This window comes from Sciurus vulgaris (genome assembly GCF_902686455.1).
Source record: "Sciurus vulgaris genome assembly, chromosome: 8".
NCBI lineage: Eukaryota > Metazoa > Chordata > Mammalia > Rodentia > Sciuridae > Sciurus > Sciurus vulgaris.
In genome coordinates this window covers 122,480,715-122,506,793 of record NC_136468.1, presented here as the reverse complement: position 1 = coordinate 122,506,793, position 26,079 = coordinate 122,480,715, and the positions used below count along the sequence as shown (strand labels likewise).

At 48.6% G+C, this 26,079-nt stretch overlaps 2 protein-coding genes across 4 annotated transcripts in view; both read left to right on the top strand.

Annotated features, from left to right (window-relative positions):
• Positions 1–994: 994 nt before the first annotated feature.
• Positions 995–10,914, top strand: MMP11 (matrix metallopeptidase 11). 2 transcript variants are annotated; one of them, XM_079150352.1, is made up of 8 exons: positions 996–1,148; positions 6,114–6,343; positions 7,153–7,296; positions 7,376–7,509; positions 7,653–7,894; positions 7,991–8,207; positions 9,038–9,295; positions 10,323–10,914. In XM_079150352.1, the coding sequence occupies exons 1-8, from the start codon at positions 1,041–1,043 to the stop codon at positions 10,454–10,456; spliced, it is 1,467 nt and encodes a 488-aa protein (XP_079006478.1). In that variant the 5' UTR covers positions 996–1,040; the 3' UTR covers positions 10,457–10,914. The 2 variants fall into 2 exon arrangements, with proteins under 2 accessions (XP_079006477.1, XP_079006478.1); XM_079150351.1 differs by having other exon boundaries at positions 995–1,148; positions 7,653–8,207.
• A 1,418-nt stretch (positions 10,915–12,332) lies between these two features.
• Positions 12,333–26,079, top strand: part of SMARCB1 (SWI/SNF related BAF chromatin remodeling complex subunit B1) — a 31,824-nt gene continuing 18,077 nt past the window's right edge. The window contains exons 1-5 of one of the 2 annotated variants that reach the window (XM_079150354.1): positions 12,333–12,615; positions 16,435–16,546; positions 18,269–18,398; positions 21,778–21,915; positions 24,236–24,363. In XM_079150354.1, coding sequence (XP_079006480.1) covers positions 12,523–12,615; positions 16,435–16,546; positions 18,269–18,398; positions 21,778–21,915; positions 24,236–24,363 — 601 coding nt within the window. In that variant the 5' untranslated portion in view covers positions 12,333–12,522. Of the gene's footprint in view, positions 12,616–16,434; positions 16,574–18,268; positions 18,399–21,777; positions 21,916–24,235; positions 24,364–26,079 lie in introns of both variants that reach the window. The other variant, XM_079150353.1, reaches the window with a different exon arrangement.

The following is a 26,079-nucleotide window of genomic DNA, read 5'->3' as shown; positions in this document are numbered from 1 at the left end:
CTCAGGGCCTGACAGGGTGGGAGGAAGCCACTGCCTGGATCTTGACTCTGGAGGGTTGCCCATGATGGGGCAGACTCCCTGTTGCCGTGGGGAGGCCCTCTTCATTACAGGACAGGAGTGGGCACCTTCCTGCAACTGAGGATGAGACTGGAGGATTCCTTCCAGCATGTGGACACTACCCCATCCTTTGATTCTTACCTTCTCTCTCTTATGTCTCAAATGGCTGGCTCTGAGGTCCACTGGGACCTGTTGGGCCCTGACCAGCAGACAGCCTTGGCCTCCAGTCACCTATTCAGACATCTTCCTATGGCCTTTCTACAGCTCACTCTCCCCAGCCCATCAGCTCGATGGTCTCCTGACCCTCTACTTACCTTCTGGCATAGAAAAGTCTGGCCCCTCCCTCCCACAGCCTCAGTTTCCCCATCTATAAATTATCTCTGATCTGTTCCAAGGTGAGGGATTGGCCAACCTCTGCCATATGCCTCAGTTTCCGCTGGGACACATTTTAACATCCCTTTCCTCACAGGAGCTATTGTGCCATCTTCCAGATGGAACAGCGGGGCCTCCGAGGAGTGGGAGAATTTGCCCATGGGCAAGAACACCTGTCACAGACAGGTCAGAGGTCAGGTAACCAATGAAACTCTGCCAAATGATGAGTATCTAAAGGTGTGGGTAAGGATTGAAACCTCAACCTCTCAGACTCTCTATTAGGTCTGAGGCTCCGGACGTCCTGTCCCACACAGCGGGGATCCCACACAGCCTAGGGCAGCACCGGCTGGCCCGGGTTACTCAGCACCAAACTTCCGAGGGCTGGAGCTTGGGCCGCTCCGGAACAGGACTCTAGTCTCCCAGGTCCGACCCCTGCCTGTCTAGCCCCTCCGGATCCACCTCCCCCACCCAAGGCTGCAGTGACAAGGAAAGTTTAGAACAAAAGGCAGCGGGGGGGCGGGGCCGGGGTGGGGGCGGGCTTGGGGGCGGGGCAGAGGCTATAAGGGGCGGTGGCCCGGCGCGGCCCAGCAGGCTCAGCAGCCCCGGGGCTGATGGCACGGGCCGCCGGGCACCGAGGCGCGGACCCACGCGCACGCCTATTCCCTCTGCTGCTGTTGCTGCTTTTGCCGCCGCCGCTGCTAGCCCGGGCCAAGCCGCTGGTGAGTGCCAGCTACCAGCCTGCTGCTCATCCTGGAGGGAGGACCAGGCACGCCGACTGGGCCCACTGGCCGAGCTGGACCCCTGGGGGAGCCCCGGGTGGCTTGGCGCGGCTGGTACCTGAAACGTCTTCTGTGGGTGTATTAGTGAGCTTCCCGTCCCTGGAGGTATGCAAGTGGAACCTGCGCGGGGATCTCCAGGCTGGTGAGGCGGGACTCAGCGCTGGACTCACGCCCCCTCCCAACTTGGCAACCTGTTCCTGGAGTCCCAGCCGCGAATGCTGGGGTGTGTGTTGGGACGGGCAGCAGAGGGAGTGGTTACAGGGGACAAAGCCGGCAGGTCCCAGGCAGTTGTCACCTTCCAGGTGTGTGGCCACTGAGAGCACGCCTCCAAGTGTGCAGTGGAAGGAAGATAAAGCAAGAGTTGGGGAGGGGAGAGACTCCTATGGGGAAAATGGGGTGTAAATCTGGAGAATATGCCGCCGCCCCCCCCCCCTCACCTTCATGAGGTAGGTTTGGGAGAATTGGAAGCAGAGTATGAGTGACAGTGACAATGTGTGTGATCATTCGGTGGGGGTCAGAAAGAAAGGGGGGTATGGAAAATGAGTGGGTGAGATCCTCAGAGTAAATGGATGGGGAGAGAAAGGAAAGGATAAAAAGTGTGTTTGGGAGAGGAGGAAAAAACCCAGGTAAGAAAGAAGCTGTGTGAAAAAAGGAGAGACTGTTGTGGGGATGATATCCTATGCTGTGTCTCAATGGCACCAGTCACAGGGGTGAACAGGCAGGGCTTAGAGCCAGAACCTGGACCACTTCAGACGCACAGGGTCCTGGGTACCTGGTCCACTGGGGTGGGCAGCTGAGGCATCCAGATAGCTTGGGCAGTGATAGGAGCAGGGGCATGTGACAGGCAGGCTTCTTGGGACTGATCCCTCGGTCAGCCACACTGACTTTGCCTGAACCAGTCTTGATGGTGCTGGCTATGAGAGTGGAGAGGATAGGAAGACAGGGTAGAATGGGTAGAGGGAAGATCTGTCTGGAGATCTTGCATCTTCCCCAGCCCTTCTCCATCCCTTAGAACTTGGAGTAGAATTGGGAATCATCCTGGGTAGCAACTTAACTTATGGATTCAAGAATTGGAGAGATCTAGGTTTGAACCATGTGATCCTGAGTGAGTCCTCTTCCCCTTCAGAACCTCACCTGCTCCATCTGTAATGGAGGAGGGGGTAGGAGGAGTGATAGTGACTACTATTGAGGATTAAATAGGGTAATGTCAGGCACACTGAAGCCACTCTGTCATCTATAGCTGTCACTGTGATGCTTGTGCAGGGGTCAGCATTAGGGTTGGGGGCCAGGTGGAGTCTGAGCTGGGTTCTGTATTACTGCTGACATACTTGGAGCATTTGGGGTCACCTCCAATGTGTTTATTCCTAGGCTGCCTTCAGCAGGGCCAGGAGATTTCTGTAAATATTTATCTATCCCAGGTCCCAGCTTTCAGGGTGGATTAAAGCCCTGCCTGCAACTCAATGGGACAAAACTGCCTTCCTTCCTGGAACCAGCAGAGAGGTGGGGAAGGGGCCGATTAGGCAGAAGCATAAAAAAGATGATTCTGCCTGTCAAGTGGCTGTGTGCCTTGGGCAAGTTGCTTGGCCTCTCTGACCCTCAGATGGGTCTAATGTTTCATAGAAAGGCCTGATAATGCTTTCTTGTCTTCCTCACAGCCTAACAAAGTGCTCTCTTCTCAAAATCACCTCCTACTGACAGCAGAAAGTATAGCTGTTTTTAATTAAACCAATTAGAAAGGAAACTGGGACCCAGAGAAGAATCCAACTGACCTGGCCTTACCCAGTAGTTTCCTAGTCTGAAGTCCTCCCTTATCTCCCCTCTACCATTTTGTGGATTAGAAGTTGACTCAGGCCCTTACCTTGAGTCTCTGAGCTCCACCAGAAGATTGGGTCAACCAAGAAATTGAGTGTGTCTGAGGCTGTGGGTTGGTGGCTGTCAGACCAGAGAAGGTTGTGGCAGAGTGAGCCAGGCACCTACCACAAGGAAGCCCACAGGAGCTAAGAATGAGGGAATGTACTAGAAGCAGAAATTTCTCAGGTATGTGAGTTTGGGAGATAAGCAAAGAGCTGCGGGTAGGAGATGGAAGTACTGGAAAGGGGAAGACATGGGCCCCAGGTCTGAGACCAGCTCTTGCCTGACTTGCTTTGTGACTTTGAAAAAAAAAAGTCCTTGACTCTCAGGGCTCTGGTTCATCTTCCACAAAAAGAGGTAACAGCAGATCCCCAAACTCCCCAGGGCTGTAGATAAGGCAACAGGTGGTCTCTGCCCACCAATACACCTCACAACTGGATCACAATAGTCTTGGGAGGATAGAGAGTTTGGGGAGAATAGATTCCGGAGTATGGGAGGGAAGGAGGCCTCAGAGGCAGGGAATGGGGCCAGATGCTGCAGTGGGTATTACAGAAAGATGTCACTTAGCTCTTTGGTACCAACCCCCATTTGATGGATGGGGAAAGAAGAGTGACTTGTTTAGGGTTGTCTGGCCATGGACTTGGTCCCTCATGAGGGAAGGAGTGGAAGGGACAGGAGCAGGTATGGGATGTGTACATCCATTATTCTCCCTTTCTTCATGGCTAGCTATACCAGGCCTCACTGGGCCACAGAAGAGAGAGATTTCTAGCATAAACAGAGCTGACAGGTTCAACTCTTGAATTGTTAGAGGTCCCCAGGGAGGTCCCCCACACCCCTGCTAGGCTTGAGAGAAGGAATCTATTTCTCCCCTAGGTAGACCAAGTGAGAGCAGGCCCTTGCAGCTAGTCACATGGACCTGGGGTCCACATCTTAAGTGTGAATCTTTGGATTGGTATCATTTCCATCTATGGTAGGGTCAGGGGAAGGTTCAATGAGCCCATATGTAGAGTGCCTGGGAAATAGCAAGTACTTAATAATCTCCCATTTTTCTGCTACTGAGTGAGGCTAGCCAGGGTTCCTCCTCCAGGGGATACATGACTCAACCCTCAAGAACAGAGTTGACAGCAAGGGAGGGGGCAGTTCATGAGCACAGAGGGTCTACTCCCTGCCAGCTGTTATCTGCTTCATTTCCATGTTTGAGAAATGGGGAAGATGACAGTGGAGTTGGTAAGAGTTCCATCAGGAACTAAGAGCATGTCAATGCTCTTAGCTGTAGGCAGGGTCCTGGACCACCACAGTCATAAGTACTCATTAGCAGTAAACCCAGAGTCATCTGAGACCCACCGATTTGGCTGTGCTGTGCCAGGTAAATAAGTTTTGAAACTAGGAGAAAAATTGATCCAGGCTCTCATACCCAAAGCAGCTCCAAGTATTCCTGATGGTACAGAAGGCCCCTTTCTGGGGCTGGGGTTGTGATTCAGTGGTAGAGCGCTTGCCTAGCATGTGTGAGGCACTAGGTTCGATTCTCAGCACCACATATAAATAAGTTAATTCATTAAATACAGGTCCATCGACAACTAAAATAATATTCAAAAAAAAATAAGGCCCCTTTTTGATGGAGTGTTCTTGGGTATTAAATACTCAGTTCTGGAATGGCAAGCTTGGAGAGCTGGTACCCTGATCCGAGCTTTGGGTGCCTGGAGCCTGGGAGTGCTGCCAGAGGCTGAGGCTGAGGGCGGAGCCTGAGTAGCCAGGCTCCCACCCCAAATATGGCTGTTGGGAGGTTACAGCTGCTTTAGTCAGACAGGCCCAGACCAGACAGGTGCTGAGTGTCTCAACAAACAACACAGCTTCATCCTTTCCTCCAGCCAGGAAATAGACCTGTCTTTTGTGCAATGCTTAGAGCCAGGCCCTTTCCTTTGGCCTGGGACACCAAGATCTTCATCTGGCCACCATGTCCTTGCTGGGTGACCTTGCAGGGTCTCCATCTTCTCTGGGTTTCTGCTTTTCTCATGCATAAGAACTGTGACTTCTGCCATGGGGACTTTCAGAGAGTGAGAGGACACAGTTCAGGTCAGAATTGCCCTCTGTGGTCTTGGGGCTTTGGCACAGTTGGGCTGGGTACAGGTATGTGGTTGCTTCCACCCTTACTGCATGAAAGGGATAGGGAGATCACATATCTAGCTCCCACTGTATGCCCAAACCTGGCAGGGTGTAAGCAAAACCATCTCTGCTAGAAATCAGATGTCAAGGGGACTGGAAATATAATTCAGTGATAGAGCACATGAATGTGAGGCCCTGAATTCAATCGCCAACACTACCAAAAAAAAAAAAAAAAAAAAATGGAAATCAGACATCAGTCACCAGGTGCTCTTCCCAGGCATCCAGGTCTCTGCTTAGTGCTCTATACCCATCATCTTATTTCATCTTTACATCAACACTGGAGGGGGGATTATCATCCCCATTTGTCAGGTAAACAAATGAAGGTCACAATGCAGTGATGCTGGAGAGAGAGGAGGGGTCATCCTGGGCAGGAGAAAGGACAGAACCTAATCACATAACAGGATAAGGTGTATCTTTGCTCAGTTGATACCAGAAGACAGGGAGGTAGAAATCAGTTTGTTGGGGCAGGGAGCAGCATTGTGGGGGAGCAGGAGTTTACCTAGTATTTCCTTAGGACCTTTTTGGGTTCTATTCCACCTATAAATGGAGAGTGTAGTTAGTGACACATAGGCTTATGATCCTCCAAATTCAGTGTGCTCTCATGCAGACTTCATTGATCTGAGCAGCTAGGGGTTGGTAACAGGCAGCTCGGGCTCTCTAGGAAGGGAGGATGAGAAAGCTTGATGTCTTGGAACAAGATGTCAGGAAACCATACAATCAGCCAGGGCCAAAGGGCTCTGCTATGTGCCAACACCCCTCCCAGCCCCTCACTCTTCCTAGTGACACTGTGCACAGGTGCTGTACATGGCTGTGCTGAGGAGGCTCACCTATAACCATGGGCCATGAGGACCTGAGGTCTGACCTGGCCCTTGCATCCTCTTTCTTGCCAAGGATACCCACCACCACCACCCTGTGAGGAGAGGACCACAGAACAGACATGCAGCTCTGCCTAGTAGCCTGGTACCTGCCCTGGCCACCCAGGAGACCTTCCCACCTGCCAGCGGCCCCAGACCTCCTCGATGTGGTGTGCCTGACCCACCAGATGTGCTGAGTGCCCGCAATCGACAGAAGCGCTTTGTGTTGTCTGGAGGACGCTGGGAGAAGACAGAGCTCACCTACAGGTAGAGGCCAGTCACCAGAGCAGGACTGTGTGTCCATGTGAGAGCCTGTCATCCTCATACCTGCTTCACAAGACACACACCAGGACTAGATCTACATAGTTAACAGACCAGTTTGCCCACTGACCCCAGTCATCCTTGGATCAAAATCCTGACACCCCAGTTTAGACACAGACACACACAAACTGATACCCTCCCACTGAACAGGGGTGGGTCATCTGTCATTCCCCCAAACAGTCTCAGCACATGCCAGGCAGGCCTTACTGGGGACCTGTAAAGGCCAGGCCTGAGACTCCATGGTGAATGAGACAGAGACACAGCCAGGTTCTCCCTAGAAGGTGGTTGTTCAAATCTACCCTCATGACTTGGAAAACATGGTGAGCAGGGACAGTAATAGCAGGCTCTTCAATGGGTGAAATGGAAGGCCTCTGGGCAGTTGAGATTTAGCCTGAGAGAGAATAATCTATTGACATACTGCATTGGAGCCGACACTGTGGAGGCCTTGGGAATTTCCTGGGTGGGGCACTGGGAACCAAGACAGAGTTCAAAAGGCCAGGGTCTTCCCATAGTGAGCAGCTTTGGCAGGTCTTAGGACTCTCATTTTTGTATTATTTACACCAAATGTAGACGCTTGTATATATCTAAGTACTCTCAAACCTGTATAAAGATGTACCCATGTGGCCAAGGGGACCAGCTGGTTGCACCTAAGGCCCAGAGCACACCCACCCACTGAGAATCCAGGGGCAACTCTCCGCTCCTCAGGCATCAGGAGCTTCTCTGCCCCAGGCCCAGGCCCCTCCACCTCCCCCCAGGATCCTCCGGTTCCCATGGCAGCTGGTACGGGAGCAGGTACGGCAGACGGTGGCAAAGGCCCTACAGGTATGGAGTGAGGTGACACCACTTACCTTCACCGAGGTTCATGAGGGCCGTGCTGACATCATGATTGACTTCACCAGGTGAGCCAGCAGCATAGGACCCCTCTGGGAACAAACCCTACTGCCAGCAGCCACTGACTCTACCCCCACCTACCCACAGGTACTGGCATGGGGACAACTTGCCATTCGATGGGCCTGGAGGTATCCTGGCCCATGCCTTCTTCCCCAAAACCCACCGAGAAGGGGATGTCCACTTCGACTATGATGAGACCTGGACTATTGGGGACAACCAGGGTATGGGCTGGAGACCCATTTTCCAGATGGGGCAACTGGAGACCAGAGAGAATGGGCACATACCAAGGACCCAAGCACAGGCCTGGAGGTTTAGTAACTGTTGACTGAAGGTGGGGGGTTACTAATCTACCTCCCTGTTCCAGGCACAGACCTGCTGCAAGTGGCAGCTCATGAATTTGGCCATGTGTTGGGGCTGCAACACACGACAGCAGCTAAAGCTCTTATGTCCCCTTTCTACACCTTCCGCTACCCACTGAGCCTCAGCCCAGATGACCGCAGGGGCATCCAGCACCTATATGGCCAGCCCCGGCTGGCCTCCACCTCCCAGGCCCCAGCCCTGGGCCCCCAGGCTGGAATAGACGACAATGAGATTGCTCCACTGGAGGTGAGGCTCAGGAGGGTGGGGAGTCAGGAGGTGAGACCCTGTTGGCCTCTGAAGCTCCAGTATAGACTCTTTTCTGATCCCTCTCTCCTGCTACAGCCGGAAGTTCCACCTGATGCCTGTGAGGCCTCTTTTGATGCAGTCTCCACCATCCGGGGAGAGCTTTTCTTCTTCAAGGCAGGCTTTGTATGGAGGTTGCGTAGCGGCAGGCTGCAGCCTGGGTACCCTGCATGGGCTTCTCGCCACTGGCAGGGACTACCAAACCCTGTAGATGCTGCCTTTGAGGATGCTCAAGGCCACATTTGGTTCTTCCAAGGTGAGTATAGATTGGGCAGGGGGATCAGCTCAAGTGACCTCCTATCATCAGGAATGTCATGGTCAAGGGTAGCAGCATACAACGCTCCAGAGACATAATTGACAGGGAGATGATACCCAGAAGACTCAGGGCCAAGAGATAGCATGACTCACTCATCAAGCATAGCTGAGAGGCTCCCAAAGAAGTTAATGGTTGAGAACAGAGTAGCATTGAAAGTATTACACACGCATGTTTGTGCATTCAACCCTCAAAGCCACCATGTGAGGTGGAGTTCTAGGGATGAGGCCCCTGGGACTCCTAGGTGATGAAGTGACTTACTTGAGGGCACAGCTTGGAAAAGGCAGAGGAGGAGTTTGATCCAGGCGGGTGACCCTGAAGCCTATGCTTTCAACCCTCAACTAGCAGAGATAAGAGCCTGGAGCGCTCCAGGTGGCAGGATTTCATAAACAAAAGCATAGAATGGGAAACTCCATGTGGATTCCAAGGCAGCCAGGACCTGCTCTGACAGGGCTGGGTTCCAGGGAGTGGTCAGCAGGCATTTGTGACAGGCAACTAAATGCTGGGAGATAGAGCAGGAACCCAGGTAGCCCTCTGCTGATTAGAATAACCTTCACCACTTGCTCTTTAAAGAGTCTTCACTCCCTGTTTATCCCAGCTCATTCCAACATCCCTCTGGGGCTAGGAATGCTGGGCAGACACCGTTGGCTCATATATTTTATGGACAAGGAAACTGAGGCTAGCAGACTATGTGGTGGTGACCTAGAAGGTACACAGCAATTGGGTGTGGCCACAGTAGCTTGATAGCTCCTTGCAGCCTTCCCTCTCCACAGGTGCTCAGTATTGGGTGTACGACGGTGAGAAGCCGGTCCTGGGTCCTGCACCCCTCTCAGAGCTGGGCCTGGTGGGGTCCCCAGTCCATGCTGCCTTGGTCTGGGGTCCTGAGAAGAACAAGATCTACTTCTTCCGAGGTGGGGACTACTGGCGTTTCCATCCCAGCATCCGGCGAGTGGACAATCCTGTGCCACGTCGGGTTACTGACTGGCGAGGGGTGCCTTCTGAGATTGATGCTGCCTTCCAGGATGCTGATGGTGTGTTGTGGGTAGAGTAGCTGGTGGGACGTGGGTGCAGCAGTTGCATCTCCCACCTGGTGGTGGTTGAGCCTCACATCCACTTTAGGAGGCCCAGCTCTTTATCACACATTCTTTGTCTACCTCAAAATTCTCCCCTCCTGGTGGTCAGCCATTGCTAGACCCTGTGTTGCAGATGAAGAGACTGAGCACCAGAGAGGTGCAAGGACTTGCCAGATCCCTTGGTCACAGCTGGTAAACTGGGGTAGGGGATGTAGCCCAGTGGTAGAGCACTTGCCTACCTGTGCAAGGCCCGGAGTTTGATCCTTAGTACTGCAAAATGAATGAATGAATGAATGATCACTGTAAACTGAGGGTGAAGAATGCTCTAGGCATAATGAATGCCAAGCTCCTTGCATGTCTCTTGCAATTCTCAGATCAGCCCTTGGATATAACACCTCTTATGAACCCACTTCCAGAGAGGCAAAGAGAGACTCAGGCAATGAGGTCCCTAACCAGGGTCACTGATATAGAGTGTAGAGTCAGGACTCTAATCCTAACCACTGGGAAGCACTCAGCAGAGGACTAGATCCAGATTAAAACTCAAAGTCTAGTGCTATTTCATTTGACTGCCCTCTTTACTTCTTTTCTCTCACACATGAGGACCCAGTGGGACAGCTGCCTTGGGTTGGCCTCAGGCTCTGAAACTCCAGGATGCCTCTCTGTAGTCTGGTTGGTACATGAAGAAGTAGGGTAACCAGGTAGGTGAGAGGAGCAGGACAGGTAGGAATTGGGTTCTGAGGCTCTCTGACCCAACCTGTCAGGCTGGTGGTCAGCCTGGACCACCCCTTGTGAAGGTGGAAACGTTCCCTGGAGGGAAAGGAAGTTCTGAAGAAAGGCTGACCCTGGAGCCTACAGGTTTCAAGGAACAACATTATCCAAGGCCTGCCTACACAGCCTTTCCCATGCACACACTTGAGCACAGCCTGACAGGCAGACAAAGGGACCTCAATCCACTTGCCCAAGGCTGATCTTCTTTTCTCTTTAGGCTATGCGTACTTCCTGCGTGGCCGACTCTACTGGAAGTTTGATCCTGTGAAGGTGAAGGCTCTGGAGGGCTTCCCCCGTCTAGTGGGCCCTGACTTCTTCAGCTGTGCTGAGACTGCCAACACTTTCCACTGATGCCTTCAGGGGCTCTGACTCCTGCCAGGCCAAGGCCACTTATATCAGGATATAGACCCACAGCCATCTTTATGGCTCTGGGTTCCAGACATGGGTCAGAGTTGTGTTTACTCAGGGGGGTGGGGTGGGGGTGCAACCACCATGACAACTGCAGGGAAGCGCCATGCAGGACATGGTCACCTGCCAGCAACTGTCTCAGACTGGGCAAGGGGGCATTACTTAAGAGTGAGGGAGATCTTGGGGCTGGCTATGCCTGACCTGTGCAGGCCAGGTCAAACCTGGCTGCCTGACGTCTCCATCTCTGCCCCTCAGGGTGGGACCTCAGCAGAATTGGGGAACTATAGCATCCTCACTCTATGCCTGCCTGTCAGGCTGTGCCCAAGTACAGGAGACTCCTGCGGGGTTCTGGTGCTGAAACTGGGGGTGCCAGGAGTTCTGTGGCCTTCTACCCTGGCCAACGAACTAGGCCTTGGGGCAGGGCCTTTTCCTAAGAAGTCAGCTCTGGGTAGATGCTTGGATCTGGATGCTTTCAGGTTGGTGAGTCAAGCAATCTGTTCTCCAGGATGCAGGCCAAAAGGTCCAGTCAGCTGGGGAGGGGGCTGCTTTCTCCTGGAGACCGCAAGCCTTAGAGGCCCCAACATACCTCAATCCTATCCCTGGTCAGGTTGTCCTGAAGCCCTCATCCAATTACTGGTATCCTCCAAAGTCATGTAAATGTGTGTACAGTGTACAAAGTTTTGTTTGTTTGTTTCTTTTTTACTAAGGACTGTCATTAAACATGATTATTTTCTAATTGCCTGACTGCTCTCTTTTGTGACAGTGTTCCTTTGTGTTGGCCCCTTCCTTGGGGCTGGGCACAATGCTCAGGGCTCCTTCTGCTCCATTCCTCTATCACATTTGGAAGAACACTTACAGTGGCTTCTTAACTAGTTCCCTGCTTTCCCACTCACCCCTGCACTTCAGGCTCCAAAATGGCAGTCATTTTATCTAATCATGCCACAACCCACTCCTAAAATACTTTAGTTCCCACTGCTGTGAAAACACAGAACAAAACTCATGGTTACCAAGGCCCTCCCCAGTTTTCCAGCATCTCCTTTTGTTGTTTTCCAGTCCCTCTTGTTATCCTCATAGTAGCACCTTTACAGCGGCAATTTTATTAAAACCGCCACCAGTGGGCTCTTTTTTACTTACTGCATTGTTAACCAGCTAGATGGATTGCTTTGACGCTTTCTTAGTGGTGCTCCTACCCCCTTGGGGCTGCAAGTGGTACAGGACAGAACCCTAGGGCAGGGCTGGACTTGTAAGCACAAAGCTAAGGAGGGAATGGAGGTGTACCTCCCCTCCAACACTCACCTAATGCACCAGCCAAACCAATTAACACCTGGGTCTTTGAATATTGCCAAACTCCAAAGCCTTTGCCCAACCCAGCCCCCACCATTGTTGCCATTCTGCCCATTCCCAACGCCAGAGGAACAGCTGTGGGCATAAACTGGAATATCTATTCCTATAATCCTTTTTATCTGCTTACTGCACTGTGTTTTCCGGGTAGGGAATCTGAGGATTCGGCCTAGGGTCACGAAACATGCCCAGACTCTCGGGTTTCCAGATGTAGCTGTCTTCCTCCGAGTCTTCAGGCCTCACTTCCTTTCTTTACCCCTGGGCTGAATGCCAGTCCTGGCTGTGAGACTTGGAAAGTCACCGCCTGACTCAGGGCCTTAGTAGCTATTTCTGTTCGTGAGAAGCTTTGGTCCGCACCAGACTTGGGAAACATCCTAGAATGGAGGAAAAACTGGTCGTGGTTCCTTTAAGGGGTTTGCGGGAACGCGCCCGACCTTTTGTTTGGGCGGCGGCGCGCGCGTCAGCGTCAACGCCCGCGCTTGCGCACTAAGGGCGGCCTGGTCATCTTCAGTGGCGGCAGCTGAGGAGCCCGGTGGTGGCGCGAGCGCCTGCCCGGCCCGCCCTTCCTCTCCAGGCCCCGGTTCCCCTTGGCTCGGCGCGCCCTGGCCCGACCCTAGCCTATCTGATCCTTCACATCCCGGCTCCGGCCGCTCGCCTCCGCCGCCGCAATGATGATGATGGCACTGAGTAAGACCTTCGGGCAAAAGCCCGTCAAGTTCCAGCTGGAGGACGACGGCGAATTCTACATGATCGGCTCTGAGGTAGCCCGCGGCGCGTTCTTGCCCTCCCCGGCCCCGGTCCCGCGGGAGCCCCGGGGCGGGTCTGTGCGCCGGGAGCGCGCGTCTCCATTCATCGCGGCGGCGGCGGCGGCGGGCGGACGGGCGCGTGCTTGGGGCTGCGGGGCGTGGTCTGGTGGGCGTGGCCGGGACGGCGCATACTTGATCTGGGTAAACTTACCCATTTCAGTCATCCCTGACGCAACTTGCTGCCAGGGCTTAGGGTGCCACTGGACTAGCACCGAGTTGGTACAGCTCCAGCCCGACGCCAAGGAATGGGATGTTATGTTAGCCATTGTGGCTCCTGGGGGCGGAGTGACTGCACCACTATCTTTGAACCTTTTGAGATGTTGGAAATCTCAGGGGCACTCCCCTTATTGCTCCATGCGAGGTCCTGAGGTCCTGAAATCTCGGGTTGTAAACCTGAGGCCTAAAAAGGGCCCATCCCCTTTGTGTTCTCTGAGGTAGGCGGTGGAGGTGTTTTGACCTTTGTTTACTGAAGAAACATTTGAGAGAAGGATGTTTGCTTTGAGGTGGATAAGGCCCCAGTTCTTGGAATTAGATCTTTTAGCAATTCAGAAGCAGTTCACGCGTTGGATATCTGTGAACTGATCCTGAATTATCAGAAGGGAAAAATCTTAGGGCAATCCTTAACTTGAAGTGGCAGGGCTTTGTTGAATCAGCTGGACGACTGACTTTAGGGAAACCCTACAGCTGGCCCTTCAGAGGGGGTTTGTACTGAGTATATATTTTTTGCAGATTGTGTACAACTAACCCTTTTAGTTTTCACAGCAATCCTCAACTGTTTATGTTCTTTTTTTTAAAAAAAATTAAGGTGGGGGGCGTCTCCCTATGTTGCTCAGACTTGCCTAGAACTCAAGATCCTGCTGCCTCAGCCATCAGAGTAGCTGAGATTAGATATGCAGTACCATGCCCAGCTCTTTATATTCTTTTTTAAAAATTGTGGATATAAAATTCATGTGTGCAAATATCAAGCAGTAGAGTCTTGTGTAAGGAGGTAAGTGCCAACTCTGGAAAGCTAAAGTCATTACAGAATGCCAAAGATTCTCTCTTTGCGGCAGTTTTCAGTATCATACACGAACGTTTCATTCATATTGTTAAATTTTTATTTTTTTGACGAACAGTGTGAGAATGAAGCTTCCTACTGGTCATGCTAAGGTTTTCAGGACACTCCCATAATTCCTGTTGTAGCTGTATCAATTTATGAGACCATTGTTGTCTCATCAGAACTTTAGTGTTCCCATTTTTCACATTCTTTAATAAAACAAAAAGGGCAGGATGCAATAAACTTCACATGTTGTCACTTTAAATGCTGCTGTTTCAAGAAGGCTGTGCTGAGGACATGGAGTCACTGCCTATCCATCTCCCACAGCTCAGAATGGTCCTCATCAGCCAGTAGGTATCTATATATATAAATGCATAATGTAAAAGGCAGTTGAGTTTCAGTATATGATATTGAGCAGGTTGTTTAAAGAAACCTTTACCTGATCTAATACATGAAAAAGAAATCTGTTCGGCCTGGACTCTGAGAGGGTGGTATTTTTTTTTTTTTGGTACCGGAGATTGAATCCAGGGACACTTAACCATTGAGCTACATCCTTAGCCCTTTTTATATTTGTATATTGAGACAGGGTCTCGCTAAATTGTTTAGGGCCTGAGCCACTGGTATTGCAGGTGTGGGCCACCTCTCTTGGCAGAGGGTAGTTCTTTTGAAGGAAAGTTCTCATTTATCTGATGGAGCAATTGAGAAGCAGCATGTGGCCAGGTGGGTAGACCCACTGGAGGCTTAGTTATAGCCCTGCTGTGCTTCCATATCACTTTTCGTTCTTTTCTTCCTTTATTCTTTCTTTGGGTATCCAACCCAGGACTTTGTGCATGCTAAGCACATGCTCTAACACTGAGCTCTATCCCCAGCTGGTATCATTTTTCTCACATGTATAATGAGATGCTTAGACTAGGTGGGTCTCTAAGAATCAACCCCAAATGCATTTTAGGTTCTAGAAAGCTGACTTCAGTTTTCTTTTTCAGCCCCTTCCCACCTGGCCTTTCCTGTTAAATGAGAATAATCATTCTGAGACCCAAATGGAGAGGCAGTTTACTCTTGGATCCAACTAAACAGTCATCAGATCTTTGGAGTTTAGGGAAAGGTGCAGGGATATAGTGCTCTTTTCCAGTAGATCCTGTGATAATATTAGTTCTTAGCTCCCTTCCCCTTGGAAAACAGGCGCTATATTCAGAGAAGTAGGCTGGCCAGAGCAATACAGGTGGTGCCTCTGTGAGACATTGTGGAGCTGCTATCAGTGTTTGCAGTTGCCATGGGTATATGCGACTGTTCTCGCACCATCTACAGGCAGCTAGCTATATCAAGCCAGAGTCATAGAGGTAGAGTACCCTAAGAAATCTCAAGTCCAGCATCTTCATTTTACGTTTAGGAATCCTGGATCCACAGAGTGCAAAACCTGGTTCAGGGCAAAGCCAGGAAGGCAAACCTCTCATATCCTAAGTTCTGAAGAGACTGTGGGAGGGGTCTAGGGTCTGAGAGTCCTGCAGATCCTTGAAGGTAATCACGGGGACCAGTGTTGTCAACATATTTAAAAAAAAATTTTTTTTAGTTGTCGATGGACCTTTATTTTATTTATTTATATGTGGTGCTGAGAATGGAACCCAGTGCCTCACACATGCTAGGCAAGTGCTCTACCACTGAGCCACAACCCCAGCCCTGTCAACATTTTCAAAAACCCAATGGAAACTATACTTTTACCCTTGGATGGTAACAGTACACATGCCAAATAGCAACAAGGTGTCTGTGCTCTCTGTGTGGCACCCAAGGGACTCACTGTGTCTTTCCCTTCTCGTGGTGTTTAGGAACCCTGATTGTTGATCTTTCCTTTATAAAGAATGGAGAAATTTACTTTTACTGAATTAATCTATGCTATTCTTGGTAGATAGAATGAAAGAAATAATAGAAGTGAACCTTTGTGGGGCAAAGTTCAGAGTTGCTGAACATATGATTTTAGGACAATTGAAACTAGCACCTGGTACCCCCATCTGTCGCTGTCCTCTACAATGTGACTCTGAAGCCATTGTTTCTGAAAAATTGAGACCGTGGTATGTCTTTCCACAAACTTTAGGACTTAGCTTTCTTTTCATGAAGAAAGTCATATTTTCTGTATGTGGTACAAACTGAAGCTATTGTTTGGGGAAGTAATGATTTTTATGGCAGTTTGGTAATTGTCAATAAGAGATTTTTAACTCTGGAAAATTCCTTTGGTATCCTCAGTTTGGGTTTTGTTACTAAACAAAGCAACATGGACCATGGGGAAATTATCCTGCATCTGTCTAAAATTAAAAGACTTTTTCTGTGTTTATTACATCGTAAAAATATCAAAGTCTGCTTCGTAAGATAAAAGAAGGTCAAAGAAGCTTTGCATTTATGGAAAGTGCCAGAGATCCTTATTCTAAAATCAAATCACCATGAATTTCTTGCTAAGCTCTGGGGTCTTCTTACTAAGCTCTAGGGGCCTTCCTTGTAGACATCTGGTCAGACCCTTTGGAACTTGGTTCTGTTGTCAGCATGCACAGATGCAGGCCAGATGTGCACTGCTGTTGAACCCTTGATGTCAGCAGAATGTGTTTTATTGCTGCCGAAAGCCTGGCGCCTGGGGTTTGCCTGAAGGCCTGTTTGTTGGACACTCAATCCAGCAGATCTTCTGCATACCAGGACCCTCCCCTTCTACATGGAGATGTGACCCTCATAATAAGCCTTCTTGCTTTACCTCATAGGTGGGAAACTACCTCCGTATGTTCCGAGGTTCTCTGTACAAGAGATACCCCTCGCTCTGGAGGCGTCTAGCCACTGTGGAAGAGAGGAAGAAAATAGTTGCATCGTCACATGGTAAAAAAACAAAACCTAACACTAAGGGTGCGTCTTCACGAGGGTTTGTAAACCTGTTTCAAAACCACTCGCTTATGTCATGAAGATAAAACGTTTTCACTCCAGTGTCTTCACTGCAGCCTTGACCTTAGTCGAGCAGGGAGCATCCCAGGGGCAGGGCTGCCCTGCAAGCACATGCGCAGCTCAGGTGAGAGTGCAGCTCAGAGAGCTTTGGTTATCCATTGTCAGTTATTTCCCACTGGGCCTGTGGGGGTTGAGGGATCAGGGCTGGGACAGTAGCAGGTGCTGTGAAGACATGTTGGTCTCAAAACGTTTTAGGAATGCTGAGATGCTCTGCCATCTGCCGTGGGCGTGTTGCCATAGTCATCCTCCATGCAGCCCTAGTGGCGGGTGGTGGCCCCAGCCCCCACTCCCCTCTGAGGCTTTCACTGCTTGCCTTCCAGAGCACATCCCACATCCATCCCATAGCACTTCATTCCCCCAACAGTCAGTGTGCTAAGCTCATGTGCATGTCTCTGCTCAATGTGGCCTGCCATGTGCTTGGTGCTTACTAGGTGAGCTGCCTGACACTAGTGAAAGTAGCATGCTTTGGGCCATGGCAGCTCTGTGAAGGGCAAATATGCTTTTTAGCCATTCTGGGTGCTCCACTGGAAGACACATCCACAGGGACATTGGATGCAGTGTGTCAAACTGCTTCCCATTTGGCAATGGCGCCTTGTAGAGAGCTGCCCTGAGCCTGGGTGTGTGCATGTGTGAGGGGCACGTGTGTGTGTGTGTGTGTGTGTGTGTGTGTGTGTGTGTGTGTGTGTTTTGCTTTGCAGTCTGTCCTGTTTGGATGTGTCTGTAGGTACTGCTGTGGTTTTGTCCGCTGTGGGCAAATTCGGGGTTCTTTTAACGCAGGAGCCAGAGCTGCTTTGTATTTGCTGTTATAACATTTCCACTCATTTGCTTAAAACAGTTTCCTTGTGTTCCCTCTGCCCCATGTGGAGCATCAGTCACTAATGCAGTGACTTCCTAGCTTTGCTTTTCCCTCTGCAAGTCCCTGGTAAAATCTTGGTGATGCTTCTGCCTTGTGCTTTGGACATACCTTCCCCATAACCTATTGATTCCAGGAGAAACCAGACTGGGCCCACATACAGGTAGCAGCTCTAGACCAACATTCCCTAGAAGAGTTAGAGGTCAAGCCTAGGATCTGTCCCGCTTTCCAGATAGCATGACCACACTTGCTTGGGGACAGAAATTTCTGTTTGGTGTGAAGCAGCTCTTTCCAATTCTCTGGGCTCTTGTTTTAAAAGAAAAGTGTTCTTCATCTTTCATTCCATCTCCCCACCTTGCTTCGTGCTGTGAATTGTGGTGGTGTCATACCTCTTCCCACTGGGGTGTTACTCTGGAGCCTTTCTGAGTCCCTGAGCTTTATTGTAGCCCCTAGTGCTGCCTGCAGCTGCCTCAAGCACTTCCTTTGCCCCTGAGCTAGTGCTCTGGGAAAAATTAGTCCAAATCAATCCCATTAAAGTGAAGGCTTTACTCAGTAGGACTTCTAAATAAAGCCCTCCATCCAGATTGCCCGTTTGGAAGAGGCCAGCATTCAGCAGTAGTAAGTTTGACACCTTGCTTTTCCCACCTCCTGCATGCGAGGACCTTAATGTGCTGTCTCCAGTTGGCTGGCTGCTGCTTGCTGCCACTGCCAACAGGGTGACCACAGTGGTGTCTCTCCACTTACAGATCATGGATATACCACTCTGGCCACCAGTGTGACTCTGTTAAAAGCCTCAGAGGTAGAAGAGATCCTGGATGGCAATGATGAGAAGTACAAGGCTGTGTCAATCAGCACAGAGCCTCCCACATACCTCAGGTAATGTGCTCCTGACCCAAGTGTATGCCAGTGACACCTGTGGGGGTTTTTCTCAAACTCAAGAACAGGTTGGAGTGAAGTTGAACTGAAATATCTTTCAATACTTTATCCACTAAGCAAACAGTTGTCTAAGTTTCTTCTTTATCATTGGATTTCCTAAGAAGTATAGACCAAGTCTTGAATTCTGGTTGAGTGATTAGGAATACTTTGAAAGTGGGATTCATTTGCCAGAAACACAGTGGCTCAGATAAACTCACACACACACACACACACACACACACACACATACACACACACAAAACCAATATATTTGAATGTGTAAAAACAGAATCTTTAAAAGAGTATTTACAGAGACAATTAAAAAGGCCAAGTAATTGGAAATTTACCATATTTTATTTAGTCTATACATCCAGAATTAGTTTTTTAAAAATTTTGGATACTCCACTTTTTAATTAATTAATTAATTTATTTGTTTATTCGTGGTGCTGGGATTGAAACCAAGGCCAGCGAGTACATGTCCTACCACTGAACTATATGCCCCCTAACCTCCAATAGATAAATAAAGGATGGTTGAGACCTGGAAATACAAGAGGTAAACAAACACCAGATCGTTTGTCCTCATGTATATTGTTATTTTTTGGGGTGCTAAGAATTGAATCTCAGCCCTCATGCTAAGCATATGCTCTGAGTTATATCCTCAGACATTAATGTATAACTTTAAAAATTAAAAAAAAAACAAAAAAAACAAAAAACTACCAACATAAAGAATTGGGACAATTGTGTTAGAGCTGGCAACACTTGCATGTTGGAGATAGCTCTAAAGATGAGTATAATCTTTTTGTAAAGCTTTATAATGTCCCAAACATTTTTTTTTTTTTTTGGCTGGTTCATTAGTTTCTCCCTGGGAATTTGTCCTAGGAAAATAATTTAAGAGAACAAAATAGGGAACTGGGGTTGTGGCTCAGTGGTAGAGCACTTGCCTAGCACGTGTGAGGCCCTGGGTTCCATTCTCAGCACCACATATAAATAAATAAAACAAAATAAAGGTCTATGGACAGTTAAATATTTTAAAAGAACAAAATTAATAAATAAACTCATTATATGTATAGAGATGTTCTTTGGAGAGTTGTGAATAATAACTATGGAACCATTCAGTATCCAGTTTTAGGGAAGGGCCAAGTATTAGAAGTTTTGCAGTCTCTTGAATGGGCTAGAATGTTACCTTTACCAATCATGATTAAGTAGACTCTTCAGCCATCTTAGAAATGGTTCACTTGAGTAAGACATGCAGAATATAAGATTGTACCTACTTATTTTATGCTTCCTTCTCTCAAGAAAAAATGTATTTATATACACAAAACAACACTAGAAGGAAAAAGGATTTTTGTTCAGAATGATGTGGTTGTGGAAAATCATTTCTGTGTAGATTTTCTCTCAACTCTGCTATTGAATTGTTTTTGATTCTCCCCAAGAAAAGTGGCATGCATCCAGTCTGGCTAGTTTTGTAGACGTGTGCTCGGCAGATTCTTGTTCCCTCAAGGGATGTTGTAGGAACATAAAGATGGCTAGAACTTACCAGGAAGTCATAGAAGGAAATTATGTACATATGGACGGCACTTTTAAGTTTGTATGTGTCAGCTGGAAACCTTTTATGGAGTGGTAAACACAGTCTTGATGATCATGTCATATGAGGACCAGCTGAGTGAGTAGAATCCTTTGCCCGGAGGTCAGGATGACAGGGGTAAGGAATGGCAGAGGTTCAAGGGAAGCAGCTTTGACTGACTCCACACTACTCAGTCAACGTGACAAGGGGCCTGACAGCCTCCTCACCTCATTGCTGGACAGTTTGGGCAGAGGCTAAATGCCCCCTCATGGGGCCCCTGGGAAGATTTTGCATGAGGAGCAAGGTCGGAGTTCATGACTTAAGAGTCTCACATTCTGTGTATGACCTAGTCTAGCTTTTTGTTTTAGTTTTAGTTTTTTTGTTGTTGTTGTTTTTGTTTTTGTTTTTAATTTGTTATGTCTGTGATGTGTAACATAGCTTGCATTGTCTAGTTAAGCTGACTGGGAACTAAATTCCTCCCACCCACACTCAAGGGGTGATCCCAGACCTCAGCATTGGAAGCATAAGTGGCCCCAGCTTTAGGAAAAAAACAAGTTAAGGGCTCAGGACCTAGGCAGGCCTTGGCTGCTGCCTGTGCCTTCCATCACCCATGGAAGGGAGAAAGGTTTTTGTGCTACTTCCCCCAGGTTGCTTCTTAGTGATTATTGTCAGGTAGTTGTCATCACTTGCTGTGGACTGAAATGGTTATCGCAACCATTTGTGTAGACATAAAGGTGTTAGTAGGGATATAAGGTGAATGACAAACTATCATTGCCCTCTTGTTGCTTACCCTGCTAGGGAAGGTGAATACAGAAGGTACTCTTAAGAACCTGAGTGCTCTCATCTGTCTAACCCAGCACTGGAGCTTCAGTGTAAAACAGCTTTGGGAATTTTCTCAGTCGTAAAAGCACCTGGATTTCAGAAAAAAGAGTGAGCCCTTTATGGAACGTGGGTTATTTAAATTACCTTGGGTGTCACTTTCTGAAAGGTGTTTACCAATCCATTGTTTCACCTTGACTACTCTGTATGCTCAGAGGCCAGAAGCCTTGCCCAGTCCATCTCAGGATGGCTGGCACATCTTAAGTCACAGTCTGTTGGGCACAAGGCTGTGGTCCCAGTTACTTGGAAGGCTGAGGCAGGAGGCTGAGGTAGGAGGATTACTTGAGCCTGGGAGGGCCAGCTGGTGCAACATTAGTGAGACTGTCTTAAAAAATCACAGATTGATCATATCCCTCCCTTCTAACCCTGGGGACTTTTAGCTATTTAAGAATAAGTCAGTTTCTCACAAAACTCTTGAGACCCTGTAATGGGGGTGTCTCTGTCCAGCCTCCACCCCTCCTTTGAGTGCTCATAGAGCTCTCATCCCTACTGCTACTGTACTTTGTCTTAAAAACTCTTTCCTCCCCCCATGAACCCCTGACTCAGTGTTTAAAGCTCCTCTACAGTGTCCACTCCTCTGGAAAGTGTCCCCTTTGTGTCCATTCCCATAATCAGGGACATGCTGTGTGGGAACAGAGCCTAGCATGTAGCCATAGCTATGGGTTAGCACCAGCTCATGCTCTGGGCTGTGTCTAATGCTCCTTTGCACCCTTCCCCTTGTCTAGGTGCTGGTGAAGGCCTGAGGAACAGCCCTGGAGAGTCAGGGCATATAGACATCCTCCACAGGAGCCTGGAGCCTGGCAGCAGTATAGCAGGTGTCCATGAGTAGAAGACTGGTGGGCGTAATTGGTCTCCTAGTCTGACAGGGGTGGGGTGCTCTTTCCTGTGTCTCTCCAGGGAACAGAAGGCCAAGAGGAACAGCCAGTGGGTACCCACTTTGCCCAATAGCTCCCATCATCTGGATGCTGTGCCATGTTCCACCACCATCAATAGGAACCGCATGGGCCGGGACAAGAAGAGAACTTTCCCCCTTTGGTGAGGAAGTACTGCCATGTAGATTACATGGCTGTTTCTCAGTGACTTTTAGTCCCCTTTCCAGAGAATACTCTGTTGTGACATTGTGTTTTTCCCTCATGCTACATTGTTGCCTCCTACTCCTTGAAAGACTATCTCCCCCTGACTTCAGGACTTGGCCCTGGCTTTCCCTACACTCCCTGGATCTACCTGCTTTGATCATTTTCTCCTCATTTCTCCAGCATCTCAGTCATCTTCCCAGGGGTTCAGTCCTTTCCTCTGCCATCCATTTTTTATAAGCTGGCCATAGCCAATCTTTTGTCCATGTGATTCCTGTTATATCAGTTCCCTGTGACTGCTAAAACTAACCACCACTAACTGGGTGATTTAAAGCAGCACAGGTTTTATTCTTTTGCAGTTCTATAAACCAAGTATCTAAAATCATTTCATTGGCCCCAAATCAAGGTTTGGGCAGTGCTGTGTTTCCTTTGGAGATTCCAGGGGCAAATCTGTTCCTTGTCTCTTCTGGCTCTGGTGGTGATCATTTCTTTGCTTGTGACCACATTACTCCAATTTTGCCTTCCTGATCACATGGCTTCTCCCTTAATGTGTGGGAAAGGTCCCTCTGTTTCTTCTTAGAAGGACACTGTGATATAATGTAGAACCCAGCTGGATAATCTCTTAGGATCCTTCACTTAGTCGCATCTGCAATTTCCTTTTTTGGGCCACATAAGGTAATGATCACAGGTTTTAGAAATTAGGACATAGATATCTTGGGGAACATCTTGCAGGCTTCTATCTCCATTTTTTATCTCTGAGGCCCATACCTCCCCTGACCACTACCCTCATGTCGTTAGCCAGGCACTTGGTACCTGCAAACTACTCTGTCATGAGACTTGTTTTCCATCTTTCCCCTTGCTTAGGGCAAAAACTTTGTATTCTTTCTCTTCTCCTTCCTTTTTCTCATACCACAAATCTAGTCTTTGCAGATATTTGCACAAACCTCTGAGTTTTTGGAATCAAGTCACCCTTGAACAGCTTCCTGTCAGGTCTCAGGGGTACTTCAACAGCCCCTCCTTGTCTCCTTGTTGCATTTTCAACTCTGCAGTCAACATGGACCTCTGCTTGGGCAGGTTTTATCACTCCTCAAAAAATCTTCCAGACTCCCAATCTCACCTCAGAGCAGAGGCAGGGGTTCACTTGGGGGCTACCTAGTCTGGTGGAGATGGTGATACTACTGTGTTATGCTCTGTGTCACTCACCCTGCCTTAGAACCATCAGCATCCTTGCTGCTCTCAAATGGCCAAGGGCTGTCCCCTGCAATTTATTCTGCTGGACCTCACTTACGACAGCATTTCCGAGGCTCATCCTCACCCCCCATCCCTGCCTCCCCCATTCCCTTCTTTTTCCTTTCTCTCCTATCTACCTTCACTTCTCTCTTCCTTCCTTCCCCTTCCCTTCCACCTCTTACTTGTCATCTGCCCTTTTCAAGTGGGCACTCCAGCATTCCTACCCATTTCCCTGTCTGGGTTTCCCAGAGCATTCATGCCTCGCAGTCAGGAGTATTCTCCTCATTTGTCATCTATTTCCCTAGCTGAAGGCAGTTCACAGTCATCTCCATTTTCAGAAGACAACTTAGACTTCCTCTCTACCCTGTCACCAGTGTGCCTGCACTGTCTCTTCTCTCTTTGTCTTCCTAAAATACATGACTTCCTTGCTCAGAATCCTCCTGGGGTTCCCTCAGAGCAAGGGCCAGATTTCACATCATGAGATGGAGAACTGTGATCACTTCGACACCCATCAGCTTTGTGTTGTTCCCCAGGACTACTCCCCCATGTGATATCTCTCTGCCTTCGGCAGCCTTTTGCTGCTCTGTTCACAATTCCTCCATTCTCCTCTCTCTTGGTTGTTGCTTGGACATTTCTTCTTCTGGAAATGCCTTTCTCCTTTTCCATAGTTTTATTTGAATATCCTACCTATTTGGGGCTTAAATCTTCCACCAAAATATATTTAGACCTAGTTCCACTTCCCAGGTCAGCAGTTTCCTGTCCCTTCCCTTTGCATCCATGAAATGTTCAGCATTGTCTGCAGACAGGCTGCCCCTTGTCATTTATGGCCCCTCCTGTCCCTATTAGGTTCTGGCCTTGGGACTACTGCTGGACTCACTCATCTGTGCTGCCTCAGTGTTAGGTGAAGGTGCTTATAAGAAGTGGTCTTTCCTCTCCAACCACGCTTACAATGACCCAACAGTGCAGAGTGAAGCAAAAATTCACATCCCTGGGGCTGCAGGCACAAGGATGCATGGTGCCCTAGCTGACTGGTGCTGCCATTTTACTTTCAGCTTTGATGATCATGACCCAGCTGTAATTCATGAGAATGCATCCCAGCCTGAGGTTCTGGTGCCCATCCGGCTGGACATGGAGATTGATGGGCAGAAGCTGCGGGATGCTTTTACTTGGAACATGAATGGTATGTGGGTGGTTGGTTTGGGCAGAACCTTATGTGCAAATGACTCCTTTTCCCATCAGGTGGATTCTGGGCCTGACATTCACAGCTTTGTGGCATTGTTCTTAAAGGTGTGATTTCTGGGTTCATCCTGGTTCTACCGTAGTACCCTGTTCCTTGTGGGTTGAGCATGTGTCATAGGCTGTTTTCTGTTGCTGTAACAAAATATCTGAGAGTGGGTAATTATTAAGAAAAGAGGTTTACTTTGGCTCATGGTTCTGGAAGCTGGCATGTCAAAAATAGGCAACTATATCAGCTTCCAGTGAGGGCTTCATGCTGTTTCAACTCATGGCAGTACAAGTGGAGGTATGTGAAAGAGACAAAACAAGGGGTGCTTTATAACAACCCACTCTTATAGTAACTAAACCAGTCCCACAATAGTGAGAACTCACTAGAAAAAGGTATTCATCCATTGGTGAGGGTTCCACTTTTATGACCCATTTACCTCCCACCAGGTCCCACCCCCACAATCCTACTGCATTGAGAGGACCAAGCCTCAACATGAGTTCTAGTGAATATAAACCATATTCAAACTGTAGCAGTAAATGAACTTCAAGCTCCTTTACCAGGTGATGTTGGGTTACTAAAGGGCCCTGGCATGACAGACTGCCAGTCCCCAAATGACAAAGATGCTACTCAAACCAGGTTTAGACACCTGGCCCTCCCCACACCTTCCCTTCACCTCTGTTCACCACCCTACTCTTTCACAAAGTCACATATGTGTTCTTATGTCTGTCTGCTCACCTCTTCAGATATCCTTAAGTTGTGGGCAGATGCCAGATCTTCTTTGGGGCTCTGCTATCCCAACATATCTCTTGGTATAAATGTAGACAGGTTAAGAGGGTACATCTCCTAGAGTGTTTAGGGTGCTTCTCCCATCTAAGAAGGAAGATTCTGTATGTGTTTATTTTCTTCTTTATTTTTTTCCTAAATTTGTCAGACTTTTTTGTTTTTTCCTTGTGATGCTGGGGATCAAACCTAGGACCTCCTATATGCTAGGAAAATGCTCTGCCTCTGAGCTAAACCCCAGCCCTTTCGTCAAGTGTTTTAAAATAATCATATTACATATATTCAGATAAGAAGCAGTGAGTATCATTTTTAAGTGGATAAAAGTTTAAAATCACCAGGATCTCATTATTATTATTTTTAGTTTTGCCTTTTCTCTTTTGGTCACTTCCACATGCATATATTAACATAGTTGATTTACAGTGTAAGTATTGGAATTTTCAGGTTTTGTTTTGTTTCCTCACTTATAATGACCTTCCTTGTTTCCTTTGTCTTCATAATTGGTGCAGAATTTTCTATTGAGTTGAGGTGTCTTACTTTCCTGAAACTCCTCTGCTATAGACGTTTCCATGGCAGATAGCATATTCATTTATGGCATTTTTCTCCCAGAGGGGATTTCCTGAGGAGAGTATGAGTGGTTTTTGATATCTGGCTATCATAAGCTTTCTGAAAGGATCAGGTTGCTTCCTTTGGTCATTCCCAGACATTTGACATGCCAGACCTGAGTTCAAGGGCCTGTGCCCAGCCCTGGGAATAAGCCTTGAGAGCCAAGTACCTATCTTCCAAAGCCCACAGGTTGTCTAGTGAGAGAGGACATTGGTGAGGGAGGACATTGGTGAGAGGTTCCAGGAGACTGTATTGAGTGTAAATGGTACAGGTACATATCACTGATGA

Excerpts from the sequence above, each read along its gene's own strand:
- MMP11 (XM_079150351.1), top strand. The coding sequence starts at position 1,041 with ATGGCACGGGCCGCCGGGCACCGAGGCGCGGACCCACGCGCACGCCTA. Across the intron at positions 7,297-7,375 it reads ATCATGATTGACTTCACCAG|GTACTGGCATGGGGACAACT; the intron begins GTGAGCCAGCAG and ends ACCTACCCACAG. Across the intron at positions 9,296-10,322 it reads TGCCTTCCAGGATGCTGATG|GCTATGCGTACTTCCTGCGT; the intron begins GTGTGTTGTGGG and ends TTTTCTCTTTAG.